The following is a 14,230-nucleotide window of genomic DNA, read 5'->3' as shown; positions in this document are numbered from 1 at the left end:
GCACACACGCACGCACACACACACACACACACAGTTAGTGGAGTTTTATGGGGCAGCTGTTGGCCAAATAGGGCTCTGTGGGAAGCAACAAGTTGACTTAGTAAATGTTTGCAAACTTTTAAACAAGAAGTCAAACACACCCACGCGCCCGCCCGCCCGCACACACACACACCGACACGCGTGCAGAGAGTTTGCTTTTGTCATTTATTTAGGAAAATAGATGCGGATTGCATTTGTTAAATAGGAACTATGTACACGTTGACGTAGAAATTAAATAAAACTGTATACACATTGCATGGTCTGAATTTAAGACCCGCCCACTGGCACTACAGACACAATTTTGGTATCAAAAGATAACCACGAAGGCAAAGTGGCATGTCGTGCGCACGTTTTGTCGATCGGCGACGCTCGGTCGTGGGCGGGTGGGCGCGCACGCGCACGTTAACGACACGCTCGGCAAGACGGAGGCCCGGATTGGAAAAGTGCAAAGGGTGCGCAACGTTCAGTCTTTGGTTTCCTCGAGCTTTTCCGCTCTTGGCCGGCAAAAGCAAAGAAAGGAGGAAAAGGTTTCTTTCATTCCGTCGGCTTCTTCCTAAGAAAAATCCTTTGGCGCGCTGGAGGTCAAACCTGCGGAGGAAAAAGAAGACAAAGATGCCAGTGACTGACGTGATGCGGAAGGCCTGCCCATCATCTTCGCTGTGCGTGTGCGAGTCGTGAGTCGCACTTGCGTTGAATTTGTTTTCAAGCACACAGTTGGAGGCCCTCAGTCACCCGTTGTGTACGAGCACCAGGAAACATTGGCCGAAAAACCTCTTTGGTCAAGTTTGTCTTACCTGAAGCGGAATCCGCCATCTTTCCTTATCTTTAGCCATCTTTAGGTGCAACGCTCGAGGTGTAAACCTTAAACGCTTTCGCTACTTTTGAAAATCCACTTTCAGTTTGTTGTCTGGTGTTTTTTGCACTTGCGTGAACAAAAAGAATGTTTTTTTTTTCATTTTTAGTTGTAGTGATTTTGTTTCTTTAACTCGGATGGATGGATGGATGGATGGACGGATGGATGGACGGATGGACGGACGGATGGACGGATGGACGGATGGACGGACGGATGGACGGATGGACGGATGGACGGATGGACGGACGGATGGACGGATGGACGGATGGACGGATGGATGGATGGATGGATGGATGGATGGATGGATGGATGGATGGATGGATGGACACACAACCACACACACATTCGTACACATACATCCTTGAAAACCAACAAAGTCATCCCTTATTCGTCCCCCCCGCCCCCAAATTGTGCAAAAGTCAGAGGTGAGTTTGTGTCTTGCTGGGCCGCCACGTTGTTTCCTGTTTGAGTTGGAGAGAAGCCTGTTGAGTGCACACGGGTGCTGACTTGCGAGCGAGTGAGTGGGCGCCCTCCGTTCCTTCCTCCTCCCAAACGCCCAGCTTTTGTGTGTGTACCTCGGTGGCAAAGACGCAGTGTTCCATCTGCTCGGGCAGGGCCAGGATGGGCTGGTAGCGCACTTCTGCCAGCAAAGTCGCCGCCGCCTCCTCGCGCTCCACTCTAACAGACAGACAGACAGACAGACAGACAGACAGACAGACAGACGGACGGGCAAAGCATTAGATTGCACAACACTAACACCTTCCTGACATTTCACGCCAAGTGATGAGAAAAAGGTACCCGAGCACATTGCCCCAAAACTGAGGGAAGGAATACACAAAGAGTTTGGAAGAAAAAATATGCTGACAAAGCTGCCGAGGGTCGGCCGCATGAAGAAAAAAGCCCACCCGTTACGTCTTAGAACAGCCACTGCGCTGCGAACACAAAGTTGACATTTCAAGGCAGCGTCGGCGACGTTGCAGAGGCGTGTCCGGTGGAACCGCCCCAGCCGGATGGGGATTTGACACCTGGGTCACCCTCAGCGTCATCGTTACAAAAGTGCAGCAAGCAAACACTGTTGGCTTCTTGAAAATGGCAAACTTTTGTTCATCTGTTCCACTTCAAATGTTATCGTTTGGAGTACACCCAACCTCTTTATACAGTTAGCGTTCAAAATTGGGGGGGGGGAGGTTTAGCATTTTTCGGCCCGGCTTTTCAGGGTAGTGGCGGATGTTTTTTGCCTGCCCCTTTCTTACCTGTCCAACTTGTTGCTGATTTGCTCCACGGCCTGGTTGTAGTCAGTGGCCATTTTGTTTTTGAAGACAGTACCGCGCCTGGCTCCGTCCCCGCTCAGCACCACGTCCTTATTGGACACTTTGACGTGTCCCCTGTCCTCGGCCACCAATCGGTTGTTCACGGCCTCCAGGTTGTTCTTGACCGACGCCGAGGCGGCCGCCAGCTCCCTGCCGCGCCGCAGCTGGCGCGAGACAAAGACGGCGCCCGCCGCCAGGAGGCTCAGCGTCACGGCAGCCAGGGCGCAGGCGGCGGCCAGCGCGGCAGGGAACGCGTCCTCGGAAGGCGGCGGCAGCCCGGCGGGCCAGACCGCGTCCTCGCAGCGCGCCCCCATGAATCCCGGCGGACACTGGCACACGGGGCCCGAGAAGTGGGCAAAGCAGCGGCCGCCGTTGAGGCACGGGAAGCGGTCGCAGGGGCTGGAGCGCAAGGAGCAGTCCTTGCCGCCAAAGCCCAGCGCGCACGTGCACGTGAAGTCGGCCACGCCGTCGGTGCAGGTTCCCGCGTTGCGGCAAGGGTTGCTGGCGCAGTCGTCCACGTTGGTCTGGCAGCGGGGGCCAGCGAAACCTGCGCGACAGCGGCACGCCACCGCGCCCGCCTGGTCGGAGCCCGAGTCCACGCACTCGCCGCCTTGGGGCAAAAGAAAAAACACCTTGGCTTAGCGTGGCAGCCTACCACCGACAGACACAATGGCTTCCAAAGCAGGTGGCCTGCCTGGCCGCCTGCCTGCCAAATAATGGAAGAGAAAAAGCACGTCTGCATCCTAGCAGAGCAAAAGTTTTCAAGTCTTTCACGATAAAAGAGGTACGAAAAGTGGAAATGGTCCCAGCACCGGCTGCTGATTGCTTGGCGTTGAGATATTCCTGTCATCTGCACTCTCAAAAGCACATTATAAACAAGACATGGGGCTTACAAACGATCTTTAAGCACATCAGCGTAGCTCCCTAACCTTAAAAAGGCCTTCCAAAGAGCACGAGCATAGGTTTGCCTTAACGAACAGCCACGAAAACAAGTTCATTTAGCACATTCGCCTTCGTGTTAGCTTAGAATGTTGGCCTTAACAAATATCTGCTTTTGCGCTTTGGCCATCACAAACACATTCGAAACCTATTGGCTGATGATGATGATGATGATGATGAAAAAAAAACCCGTCTCCTGTAAGCAAGAACATCACCATAGGTTGCCTTCGCATGTCATCCATCCTTCAACGCCACCACGTTAGCTTAGCATGTTGTCCTTCAAGAGAACATGACAGACACATTCATTGAGCACGTGATCCTTCGGCATCACCTTCAAAACACGTGACAACACTCCATGACATTGGAACAACTAACAAGCACTTTAAGCAGAACAAGTAAGCAAAAGGAAAGACACCCCCCCCCCAAAAATACCAGTGTGTTCCAAATGGAGTTATTTTCCTTGTTTTCCAAGGATATCAAAATACGACTTGACTAAAGGATTATGGAAAATAGCCCCCTCGCACCCTGAAATTGGGATTGCAATTGGATTTGCCTGCCTCCACGAGCACGCGCTTGAAATCAAAGCTTCCTGTGTGTGACTACACAAAGACGACCCTTTTGTTTGCAAGAGATTGTTAAATGTGTCAAAAGTTACAAAACAAAATGAATGAATCACATTCACATTGGAATAGCTTCACCACCGCCACCACCACCACCACGGTATGTATTCATTTGAAACGGGTACAAATACGCTAGGTTGAAAATGAAGCCCACCCGCAACTAGCGTGCGATCACTTTGCTATTGTATAGTTCACGCTTGACACGTGGCTTACTTTGTCGTCGTCGAAATGAAATTAAAAAAAATAAAACAAAAAAAGGCTTTTAAAAATCAAACCTTAACGTCGTCATATTTTGCAGTGAAGGAACTGAAATTGCAGTTCAAGTTACAAAGGTGGTTCTGGCAAAAGTGAGGCAGGCAGGCAGGCAGGCAGGCGTAAACCGCAGTCGAAGGTCGCGCCTCGCGCAAGCAACATTGCAGCGTGGCTGGGCCGGATGACGGACGGCAGCGTGCCGGCGGCGGCAGCGGCGTGCCGGCAGCGGCGTGCCGGCGGCGGCGGCGGCGGGACTCGCTCCGACGGAATCGCGCTGCGGTGACATTCAACAAGGGCTTTTAATGAACCAATGAACGAATGAATGTCAGCAACAGGAAGCGGCCGCCACCGCCGCCGCCAGAGGAGGCTGGCTCACTCGTCCTGGCCCATATAAAGCCGCTTTGATTCCAAGGCGTTCCAGGCTGGCCAGTGGCCAATAGGTCCGCGACATATGAATCCATTTATTACTGAACAAAAGTCCAGGAATCAATGCAACGCCTCTGTTAGCGTGTTTACTCTGCTTGTGTTCGTAAACACGCCGCTGGCCGGGGTCCACGTTTGTGTGGCGGCGGCGGCGGCGGCGGCCTTTCTTGTTTGCTGCTTGTCAGGCGGGAACGTTTTGGAGATTGAGGATAAGATGAACGCGCCCGAGGGGAGATAACCATCGGCTAATGCGGCCCTTTCACGCTCTTGTTTGGGCCGCGCTGGCGCCGTCCGTCACTTCCTGATTAGCCAGCGCTGCAGTCTTTTTTTAGCTTTAGCTGCAAGTCAGCTGTGTTTTGGCTGCGCTTTAGCCACAGTGCCGCCGAGCCCTCCGGCAACAATTTTTCCAAAAGAGAGACGAGCAAAAATGACAAGAGCGGCGCTAATGTTAGCAACATCCTTGTTTCCTGCACAGTGTGTGGTTTAGGGGCACAATCCATTTGCCCCCCCCCCCCCCCCCCCCCGGAATCCTGGATCCAAATCTACACTCAAGATATTCGAAAGCAGAATCGTTATATCGTCGTACATCGGCGGCGTCACTATTCGGAGTCTACTTTTGTCCGCTTAAGAGTCTTTTTTTCGCCATCCGACAAGCTCGAGACGAATGTTGGCCTAGCTTAGTGTGGCGCAATGGAGTTACCGTTAGCGCAGGGGTTGCTGCTGCAGCGGTTGGCCTTCATCTCACAGTTGGAGCCGGCGTAGCCCGGCGGGCAGCGGCAGGTGTAGCTGCCACCGCCTCCCGACGTGGCCGCCTGGCACACGCCGCCGTTGAAGCACGGCTCGTCGGCGCACGTCAGGACGCCGCCGGTGCCGCAATCGGGGCCGGAGAAGCCCCGAGGACACACGCACACGTAGCCGTCCGACAAATTCTGAAAGCAAACCAAGAAAAAGACTTTTAGCACCAGCACAAGCGCTCAAAAGAGCCACTGTTTCAAAAAGGATACGACCAATTGAAAGGAAAATGGACTCAGATGAGCACATTTGAATTCTTGCCATTCAAAAGGAAAACAATGCTCTCACGTGATGTTTTTGACACAAAAATGTGTGTGTGTGTGTCCCAAAGCAAATCCCTTTTTTTTTTGGGTGACTTCCAAATGTTCGGCCAGCTGTCTTTGGCTGGATGGAAGCTCATTCTGTCAGCAGCCCAGACACCACACCAGCGGCATGTCTGTGATCTCAGGTGCCCAGATGAGGCAGCCATTCTGCTTTCAGACAGCAAAACGGATGTATCGATGATGTCTTTGGGTGTCGGAGAGCAAGGCGCTGTCAGGGGCCGCCGTCCGCCAACCTAAGGTAAAGCACGCACCGAGAACAGCCGAAACATAACAGCGATGGTCGGTCGGCAACCCAAGATGGCTGCCCTCTGGCGTCCCAAGATGGCTGCCCTCTGGCGACCCAAGATGGCTGCCCCCTGGCTTCAGCTGCCTACACGTTTTCATTTTGCTCTTTAAAGTTGGATGTTGTGCGCTTTAACGCGGTTCCAGACAGACATCTAGACTGTCAAAAATGGATCAAAAGACAAATAATGCATTTCAGGATAAGAAAAATGGAGAGGAATTTTTAATTCATTTATTTGGCCTTAAATGTTCCTACGTTGAAAGACGTTGGCTTTTTTCTAGTCATCATGTTGGAATGCTGCTGAGTCAGCCGAAAGAGTTTGGGGACCGGCGACCCATTTGCCTGCTCTTCATCCACTCAATTGTACAAGGCCCGCTCTCGCCTTTTCCAAAAGACAATGGCGTGTGTGTGTGTGTGTGTGTGTGTGTATATACTTCAGAACACATACACACACGCACACACAAACATACATATACACATAGACGTACATACACACACACACATATGTACATTATATATATATATATGTGTATATGTATATATGCTTCTTCCTAAATGATAAAAATATTCACTTTGTCTTAACTTGTGTGTTCTTTGACAACTCTGTTTGATGATGGCAAACATTAAAGTGTGCCAAACATGCAAACAAAGAAGACTTTGGATGATACAGCCCTGTGCCAGCAAGTTGACTCGTGACTGGTTCAGGGTTTATCAAGATGGACCCAGTTTTGGACACCCCCCCATTCACTGGTCAAAATGTAGTCTGGCATTGACTGGTGACGGATCCATTGTTTGTCCTGGGACGTCAAATGTGGCAACCAGTCCAGGGTTTATCTCCGCATGCCCTGACAGGGAGTTGCTGTTGTTGAAAGGGCCTCCATTCAGCCAGTGCAGTTTTGGGTCGGCATCTTAACAGCGTGTCCTGGCAAATTTGCGCCTGCAAGCGAGGTCATCCTTGAGTGTGGGGGCCCACGTCTTCAGCTGCCGTTTTCCTTAGGTCTGCTTTTGTGGCAGGCACTGCAGATCAGCGCTCGGTGGGCCGCTCGGGTGCCTCGGTCCTCAGGGAGATCTGGCGGCAACGATGAAGGAGAGTAGCAGAAGAAGCGGCGCGAGTCGGCACCGCTGGCGGACGGGACGCAGCCAGGTGGGTCCTTTTGAACACTTTGACTTTTCTCCGTGCGGTGTTTCAGGTGGTGGGTATCACTTCATTCTGGGCGGAGCCTTGCCTGTGTCCTTGGGGAGAGGTGGCGGCGGCGGCGGCGGCGGCGGCGGGAGACCTTGACGTAAGGGAGTTCGCGGTGGCCAACGTCCAAGGAGAAGAGAACAAAGTCAGCATAGGCGGCCGGCAGGCGGGCGGACAGTTGCTGACAGTGGTCAAGGTGGCATCAGCGAAGGATTGCCGCGAGGCCAGCTGGCCGGCCCGTCGGCCCGCCGGCCCGCTGGCCGGCCTGCCGGCTGGCCGTCTGTCGTCATCCGAGACTTGGCGTTTCCTGACCTCATCAATCATCGTTGGGGGGAGCCTTTCCTCAAGGCGGTCAATCATACTTGACGATTCTTTGGAGTGCGACGACTCGGCAAAGGGGCGGCACAGATGGACAATGGGCTGGTCCTGTCTTGTCCCGTCCCGTAACAGCTGGCAGTAGCCTGGAGTGGGTTGCCTGCTCTGGTGTTTGTCTGCATGTGGCCTGATATTGAGCGGCGACCATTCTATCCTTTGTCGATACGTAACCCGACATGCGTAGACTGGGCAAAGAGCGGCAAAGTAGCATCATCGTAAAAACGATGAGTAGTATTAATTCGGACTTGTTCTGACAAATGCGCACACAAGTTCATCCAAGGAGCTTGCTAGCGAGCTAGCTAGCTAGCACTCATCTAAAAAATAGGGGACCGCTTGTAAACAAGCAAGGCAAGTGGAAATTGCTTATTTTGGCAACATTTTGGCAAGACCAAGTGTAGAAAAATATGCGGTGCAAGATATGTTTTGCAAAACGTTCAATGTTTATGTTATGTCTTATGTTTGTTCTATGTCAATCCCAAATCAAATAAGATTGATTTTTTTTCATTCTTATTATTCCGAATGCAGTAGCGGTCGGTCGACCACCCACTTACTACAGCTGAAAATGTGACGATGATGGAGAAATAGGAGATATTGAAGTCACAGTATCCATTGACAAAAATATTCAGCTAAAACCCTTTTTCTCAGTATGACTGCTGTGCGAGCTGGCGAAGGGAGGGAGGGAGGGAGGGAGGGAGGGAGCGCTACGTGACAAATTTCCATCGTAGGTGTCATTTGGGAGAACTAGGTGCCAGATTATAGTGCTATATGAACAAAACAAATCAAGGGTTACCAATGCACTATGTTTGTTTTGACAAGGAAACGTGAATGGATACATTTGCACTCTTTTTTTTGTTTTTAAATAACCAATTTGATACATTTTCTTTGGTCAGAATGGAACGTACATTTTTACAGTGTTAAACGTTATTTGATTTGATTCAATATTTTCTCGTTTGGTACCAAAAAATCAAGCGCCCCTTTGAAAAATCATGATTTCAATTATTACCAAAATAACGAGGGTCAACGGTCTACGCTTTGTGATTGGCCGAAGGATATTCAGGACAGAAGGATTGACGAGCGGGCGGGCGGACGCGGGCCGGTTGGGCTCACCTTGCAGCTGCCTCCGTTCCTGCAGGGGGCGCTGTCGCACAGGTCGTTCTTGATCTCGCAGTTGTTCCCGCTGAATCCTTGCCTGCAGGCGCAGGTGTAGCTGCCCTGCCCGGTGTTGGTGCACGAGGCGCCGTTGCGGCACGGCTTGTGGTTGGTGCAGTAGTTGAGGTCTGAGGGCGGCAAAAAAAGCCCATCGCTCAGGCGGGCCCGACAGTGACCCGGCCGGCCGGCCGGCCGGCGGGGTCTTTGCACCGGCACTCACCCTGGTCGCAGTAGAGTCCGCCCCAGCCCTCTTTGCAGTCGCACTGCCATGGCTGCCGGCAGGTCCCGTGCTGGCATCCGGGGTGGCACGTGCACTGGTCGCAGCGCTCGCCCTGCCAGCCCTGACGACACGCGCACTCGCCGGGGGTCTCGCAGAAGCCGTGCTCGGCGCTGCAGCCGGAAGCGCAGATGGCTGGAGGCGAGGAAGGAAGGAAAGAAGGATGGATGGATGGATGGATGGATGGATGGATGGATGGATGGATGGATGGAAGGAAGGAAGGAAGGAAGGAAGGAAGGAAGGAAGGAAGGAAGGAAGGAAGGAAGGAAGGAAGGAAGGAAGGAAGGAAGGAAGGAAGGAAGGAAGGAAGGATGGGAGGGGGGTGGGAGGGAGCAAAGATGCCAGCAAGTCAGCCAGGGCGCGTGAAAAAAAAACAAGGTCCAAACTGTTGCTGGAACGTGCGCACACACAAGCACATGACCTCACATGCACAAACGCACACCAGTACAATTACACACAAGTGTGCACAAAACAACCTCAATTACACGAACATGCACATGTATAATACTGTATATACTTGCACCCTCATATATATATTAACACGCACGCACAAACACCGCAGAGCACTTTTGCATGAACACACACAGTACAAAGTACAAAGTACATACAGATTTACACAAACACATTATCAGACACTAACGACACAACCACGCGCACGCACGACATGCACTTGCATGCAGGTGGTCTACGCAACAAAAGTGACACATACACACACACACACACACACACACACACATAAATACAATTGGAAAAAAGTTGGAGAAAAGGAAGCAAGGGAAGCAAAGGAGAGAATGGCCAAAGCTGGGAAAAGAAGTCAAAGTGAGCGGCGGACTCACGCCGAGCGCAGTACTGGCCCGCCCAGCCGTCCAGGCACTGGCGCTGGCCGTCGCGCTGGCAGGTGTAGTGTCCAAAGGTGTCATTTCGGGGCCGGCAGAAGGAGGCGCAGGCGTCGCCGTGATAGTGCTGGTCGCACACGGCGCGGTACGCGTAATGCACGCGGCTGCCGCGCTCGCCAAAGTGGACGTCCTGTAACCAATCCTCGCCTACACGCAGCTGCCGTCTTGTCGCCAGGCGGCTGATCAGGTTGTTCTGGTTCTCTGAGGCAAAAGAAAAAGGGGGCCACACGCAGCCAAGGTGTCAACTTTGTGGACCTCAAGGCGAGCGGACTGAGGCACGAGTTAACTGAGCTCCGTTCTTGGGCCTCGTTCACGAGGAATCCCAAATAAGGTGCACAGTACAAGTCCGCCCGGTCGCCATTTGGGGGGAGGGGAGCCAGGCCCCGTCGTCTGCTGAAAACGCACCTAGATTGGTGCTCAGTGGACCATCTCGAGGCTCTAGTGAGGAGCCTTTGTGTTGTCTAATGCAAAAGCAGTGCTTTGCCGCCACCCTGTGGCGTCTACAGGCAACCGCAAGGCGCCATGGAGAGATTTATAGAACGGTTGCTCGCCCCCCACCCCCAGATTGAGGCACAAGACAACCTGACGGCTGCTTGAGGCCCCCTCAAAAAGCTTGAGGCAGGCACTAAACGTATACGTACAGCCAAGCCCACTTGTGGGGGTGACAACCTAAGTCAGGTCATTGATGCACAACCTCAACCGGTGGCCCTTGCACAGAAGCCAAATTCAAAATGATGCAGCAAATTGTTCTCCGGAAAACACCTTGAACACGCTTGCCATAAAATTCGATGTTCCGCTTTCTCCGACTCCAGGTGCTGTTTTAGGCCCCAGACAACAAGATGCAGCAAAAAAAAAAAAAAAAAAAAAGAGGTTCGATAGCACTGCAATGCCTATTGATGCCGCAAGGTGGTGCCACAGGGTTCATTTGCTTTAAGCGCAGCTCTTTGGGTCCCAATGGGAAATGACTTCAAAGATTGGGGGGGCATGAGCTGCAATTGGTGAATATGCCACTTTGAGTGCGTGAAGGCGCCGCTCGGTGTAGAAACTGAGGTACTGCAGCAGAGTTGTACCTGCGGAGTCGAGTTCGGAAGACTCGGCAGTCCAGGCCTCCAAGATCAAAGAGAAAGTTCCCTGGAGGAAAGCAAAACGTCCATGACCAAAGCAGTGGATGGTGGGGGGGGGGGGGGTCGGCGGGGGCCTACTTACAGGCCACTTGAAGTGGAAGGGCACCCGAAGGGGATCGCTCCCGCCGATGGAGCCCGGGTCAGTGGCCAGGATCTCGGTGAGCGCGGTCCCGTACGTGCAGGGCGGCTTGGGGTCGATGACGTCCTGTGCATGCTTGAGGCACACCCGAAAGAAGAGGTGGCACACGCGCGACGGCGTTCGGCACAGCGGCGCGCTCGTGCCCGTGCCCGTGCGCGTCAGCGACTCGATCTTCAGTTCGAACACGCCGGACGACTCCGTCTGCAGGTTGACATGCACCATCCATGACGTCATTGGGACAAAAACGACGGCACGGACGCGACCCAAAGAGACAAAATGGGGCTCAATCACGGCAATGCAAACACACAAAAACGGTCGATTCTTTCTTGGAAAAAAGTTACCATCTAAAATGTCGTTCAAAATAGAAAGGCGGTCGACGTTCAAAAAAATGAAAGCCCGTCTGAAAATGATCATTAATATTACTGCTGCGTCAAGACGTTGAAGACATTCAGCTCTTGCTTTTTCTTTCGTGATCTTATCTAACTTAGCGGAAAACGCGCACACACGACAAGAAGTAGGAGCAAGCCACATACAAGTTCAACAAGTCTGAATTCACGACTGACTCGTGAAGCAATTAAAAGAAGAAAGTCAAAGATCGCGCGCCCGTGTGCGTAAAAGCGCTCGAGGGCGTCGGAGGAGAGTCGAGTCAAGAAGTCAACACGAGTCGAGTCAGGGCGACGAAGCGAAAGTAGACAAGTGGAGTCGATTTGAGCAAAGTAAAGCAAAGTACTGACGGTGAGCGCTCGCATTAGGATGACGAGCAGAGCGGCCAGCAGGCAGCGCGCCATGGCGCCTCCGAGCTGCATCCAGAAGTTACCAACACGAAAGTCCAAAACGTGCGTAGCGCAGCGACGGCAGGCAGGCAGGCAGGCAGGCAGGCAGGCAGGCAGGCAGGCAGGCAGGTAGGTAGGTGGCTAGGTAGGTAGGTGGCTAGGTAGGTAGGTGGCTAGGTAGGTAGGTGGCTAGGTAGGTAGGTAGGTGAGGTAGGTAGGCAGCCGCGCTCTCGACGACAGTCACAGAGACGAGCGCAGCGGCAGTGGTAGTGCCAGGTAGGAAGGTTGAAAACTCAAGACTGGAGCGCCGGCCCGGAGGTACTTTTTTTTTATAGCAGTGGGGGGGGGGGGGGGGGGGGGGGTTAGTTGGAGGAGGAAGAAGGAAGACGGGTAGGTGGGGAAAAGGTCCGACACGAAAGCGGGAGGGAGGGCGCGTCCACTGCAAGAAATGTCGCTCGCTCGCTCGCTCGCCCGAAGGCTAAAAATAATGTTTGTCAAACTGAAAGTGCTTTCTGGTTAATCAATTGCCGGCGGGACGCAACGTGACTTCCGGCACAACACAACACAACACAACAACACGAGTGCACTGTAAAGTTATTCGGAACAAGTTGGCACACAGAAACGTGGAGCTGGACGTGCTGATGTCACTTCCATGTATGGGCATAGCCACGTGACATCCCTCTCTCTTTGCACTAAGTGCGAGCTCCATCAACACTCTGGAATACTTCTCCAGCCATTCGTGCACGTAACGCGTACGAGTCGACGTGACGTGATTCACATTTATATCCGAATCACAAGTGTGTTCTTCAAGTCTGCGCCGAGAGCAGACACACACACACAACACGCACACGCACACGCACAAGCACATCAAATCATCGAGTGAAACCTACAGTGGACGCCATGACGTCGGTGACGGTGTGCACATTTTAGGGGCGGGCAAAAGGACTGACGTCACCGCCGAAGAGCGCTGGCACCTGACTGGCCACGCCCCACTTTTTTTCGCCCTAATGAGGGCAGCGCGTGCCTCGAATACTACCAGACCCGCACCAGGCACGCTCCCGCGTCACTGTGTGAGTGCGTGTGCGTTCACGCATAGTAAACAAACCTAATACACAACCATCCATTTGAAAGCGCCCCGTGAAGACGCGCGTGCACGCCGCATCAGGAAGCGCAAGCCCGGCAAAATGCATGCATATTCGATCGCGCGCCATCTGCCCATTGATCACCCGAGCCCGTCGGGGGGTCGGATGGGCTCTCGCCACGCGTCCTTTTGTTCGCGTGTGAGCAAGTGGCTCGCGTGAAGGAAGGTGTCAACTCCACCAAGGCAAGCGGCGTGCATGCGTACGTGTGAAGGCCTCGTGTCGCTTTGAGGAAGGGGTGCGGGAGGGTTAGGGAGCGGGGCAGCCCCGCCCCGCCCCGCTCCCCTTATTGCCACCTTTTCCTCCCGGCGGGGTGCCGTGGTGGGAACGTCTGCTGAGGTGCGACCACGCGTGACGAGTCATAAATGTCAGGTGCGAAATCGACACCCGCATGCGTGCAGGGGACCAACAAACGCACGGCAATCATTTTTTTGTTGGTAATCTTGTCTGTCAATCAAGACCAGGCGAAGAAAGACAAGCAAGCGCTGGTGAACTTGGCAACTCGACTAAGTGTTGACATTACGACGCGACGCTTTTTGAAAGGTGCGCGGTCGGCATCAGTGGCCATTGAAATGTAAACGCGCGCCAAACTTGACACCTAGCTCATTCGGCTCTATTCAAATTCAAACATCAAATGTGCTGAAAGCGCTAGAAGTAGGTCATCTTCCATCGCAAACTTAACACTTCATCTGCTCAAATGCACAACGAAGTATAGCGAAATGTGACCAAATGTTGATACCTGCCTTGCCTTCCCTTGCCGGTGCCAGAGGACCGATCGTCGTGAGGAGGACGACGGAGAACGAGGCGAAGAGAGAGGAGAGTGGGATGCGTGTCGCGAGGGAAGAAACCCTGCTCGCTGCCGCTGAGGGAAGAAACCCTGCTTGCTGCCGCCGCCGAGGGAACCCAACGCATGCGTGCGTGCGTGGGAGTAGGACGACGCGCGCCGCTGAAAGGACAATAGAACGGGACTTGGACTTTTGCAAACGGCCTTGACATCGCACTGAGTTGAGCACCCGAAGATGTTGGGTTTGGAAAATAGCAAAACCATTTGAAAGACTCGAGCAAATTGCCAAGTGTGAAAGCGTGGAGGTGTCACTTTTTTTTTCGGTCGCTACAGTTTGTCACCAGCATGACAAGTGTGTGCGTGTGGGAGGGGGGGGTCAAATGGTCCTCAGTCATAAAGTGTTCCCGTGTTCACACGCTTAACACGCACCAAGGATCACAATCAAGCGATCAAGTGGCAGCGAGGCTGCTTCTTTTCAAAACTTCTGAAAAGCTCCAAATGGCTTCAACTGCTCGGCGAGCCGAGAATGAGCTTTGAAATGTCCGCACGCGTTCTCA

At 53.1% G+C, this 14,230-nt stretch overlaps 1 protein-coding gene and 1 long non-coding RNA gene across 5 annotated transcripts; one reads left to right on the top strand and one right to left on the bottom strand.

Annotated features, from left to right (window-relative positions):
- Positions 1–185: 185 nt before the first annotated feature.
- On the bottom strand, positions 186–12,735 carry dlc (deltaC). 4 transcript variants are annotated; one of them, XM_049725983.2, is made up of 10 exons: positions 11,712–12,093; positions 10,921–11,178; positions 10,785–10,845; positions 9,655–9,915; positions 8,762–8,953; positions 8,500–8,669; positions 5,137–5,365; positions 2,146–2,812; positions 1,468–1,570; positions 186–627 (listed from the first exon to the last, which is right to left on the bottom strand). In XM_049725983.2, exons 1-10 carry the CDS (start codon positions 11,781–11,783, stop codon positions 622–624), a joined length of 2,019 nt encoding a protein of 672 aa, XP_049581940.1. In that variant the 5' UTR covers positions 11,784–12,093; the 3' UTR covers positions 186–621. The 4 variants fall into 4 exon arrangements, with proteins under 4 accessions (XP_049581940.1, XP_049581938.1, XP_049581939.1 ...); XM_049725981.2 differs by lacking the exon at positions 11,712–12,093 and adding an exon at positions 12,641–12,735 and having other exon boundaries at positions 186–1,570; XM_049725982.2 differs by having other exon boundaries at positions 186–1,570; positions 11,319–12,096.
- Positions 3,357–8,069, top strand: LOC137840446 (uncharacterized). The gene is made up of 3 exons (XR_011087095.1): positions 3,357–3,861; positions 5,560–5,789; positions 6,849–8,069. It is a non-coding gene; the product is annotated as an uncharacterized lncRNA (long non-coding RNA).
- Positions 12,736–14,230: the final 1,495 nt, after the last annotated feature.

The sequence above is a fragment of the Syngnathus scovelli genome, chromosome 7 (genome assembly GCF_024217435.2).
Source record: "Syngnathus scovelli strain Florida chromosome 7, RoL_Ssco_1.2, whole genome shotgun sequence".
In the NCBI taxonomy this organism is placed as follows: domain Eukaryota; kingdom Metazoa; phylum Chordata; class Actinopteri; order Syngnathiformes; family Syngnathidae; genus Syngnathus; species Syngnathus scovelli.
Note: the sequence above shows the minus strand (reverse complement) of the source record. Positions and strands in the feature narration are given on the sequence as shown.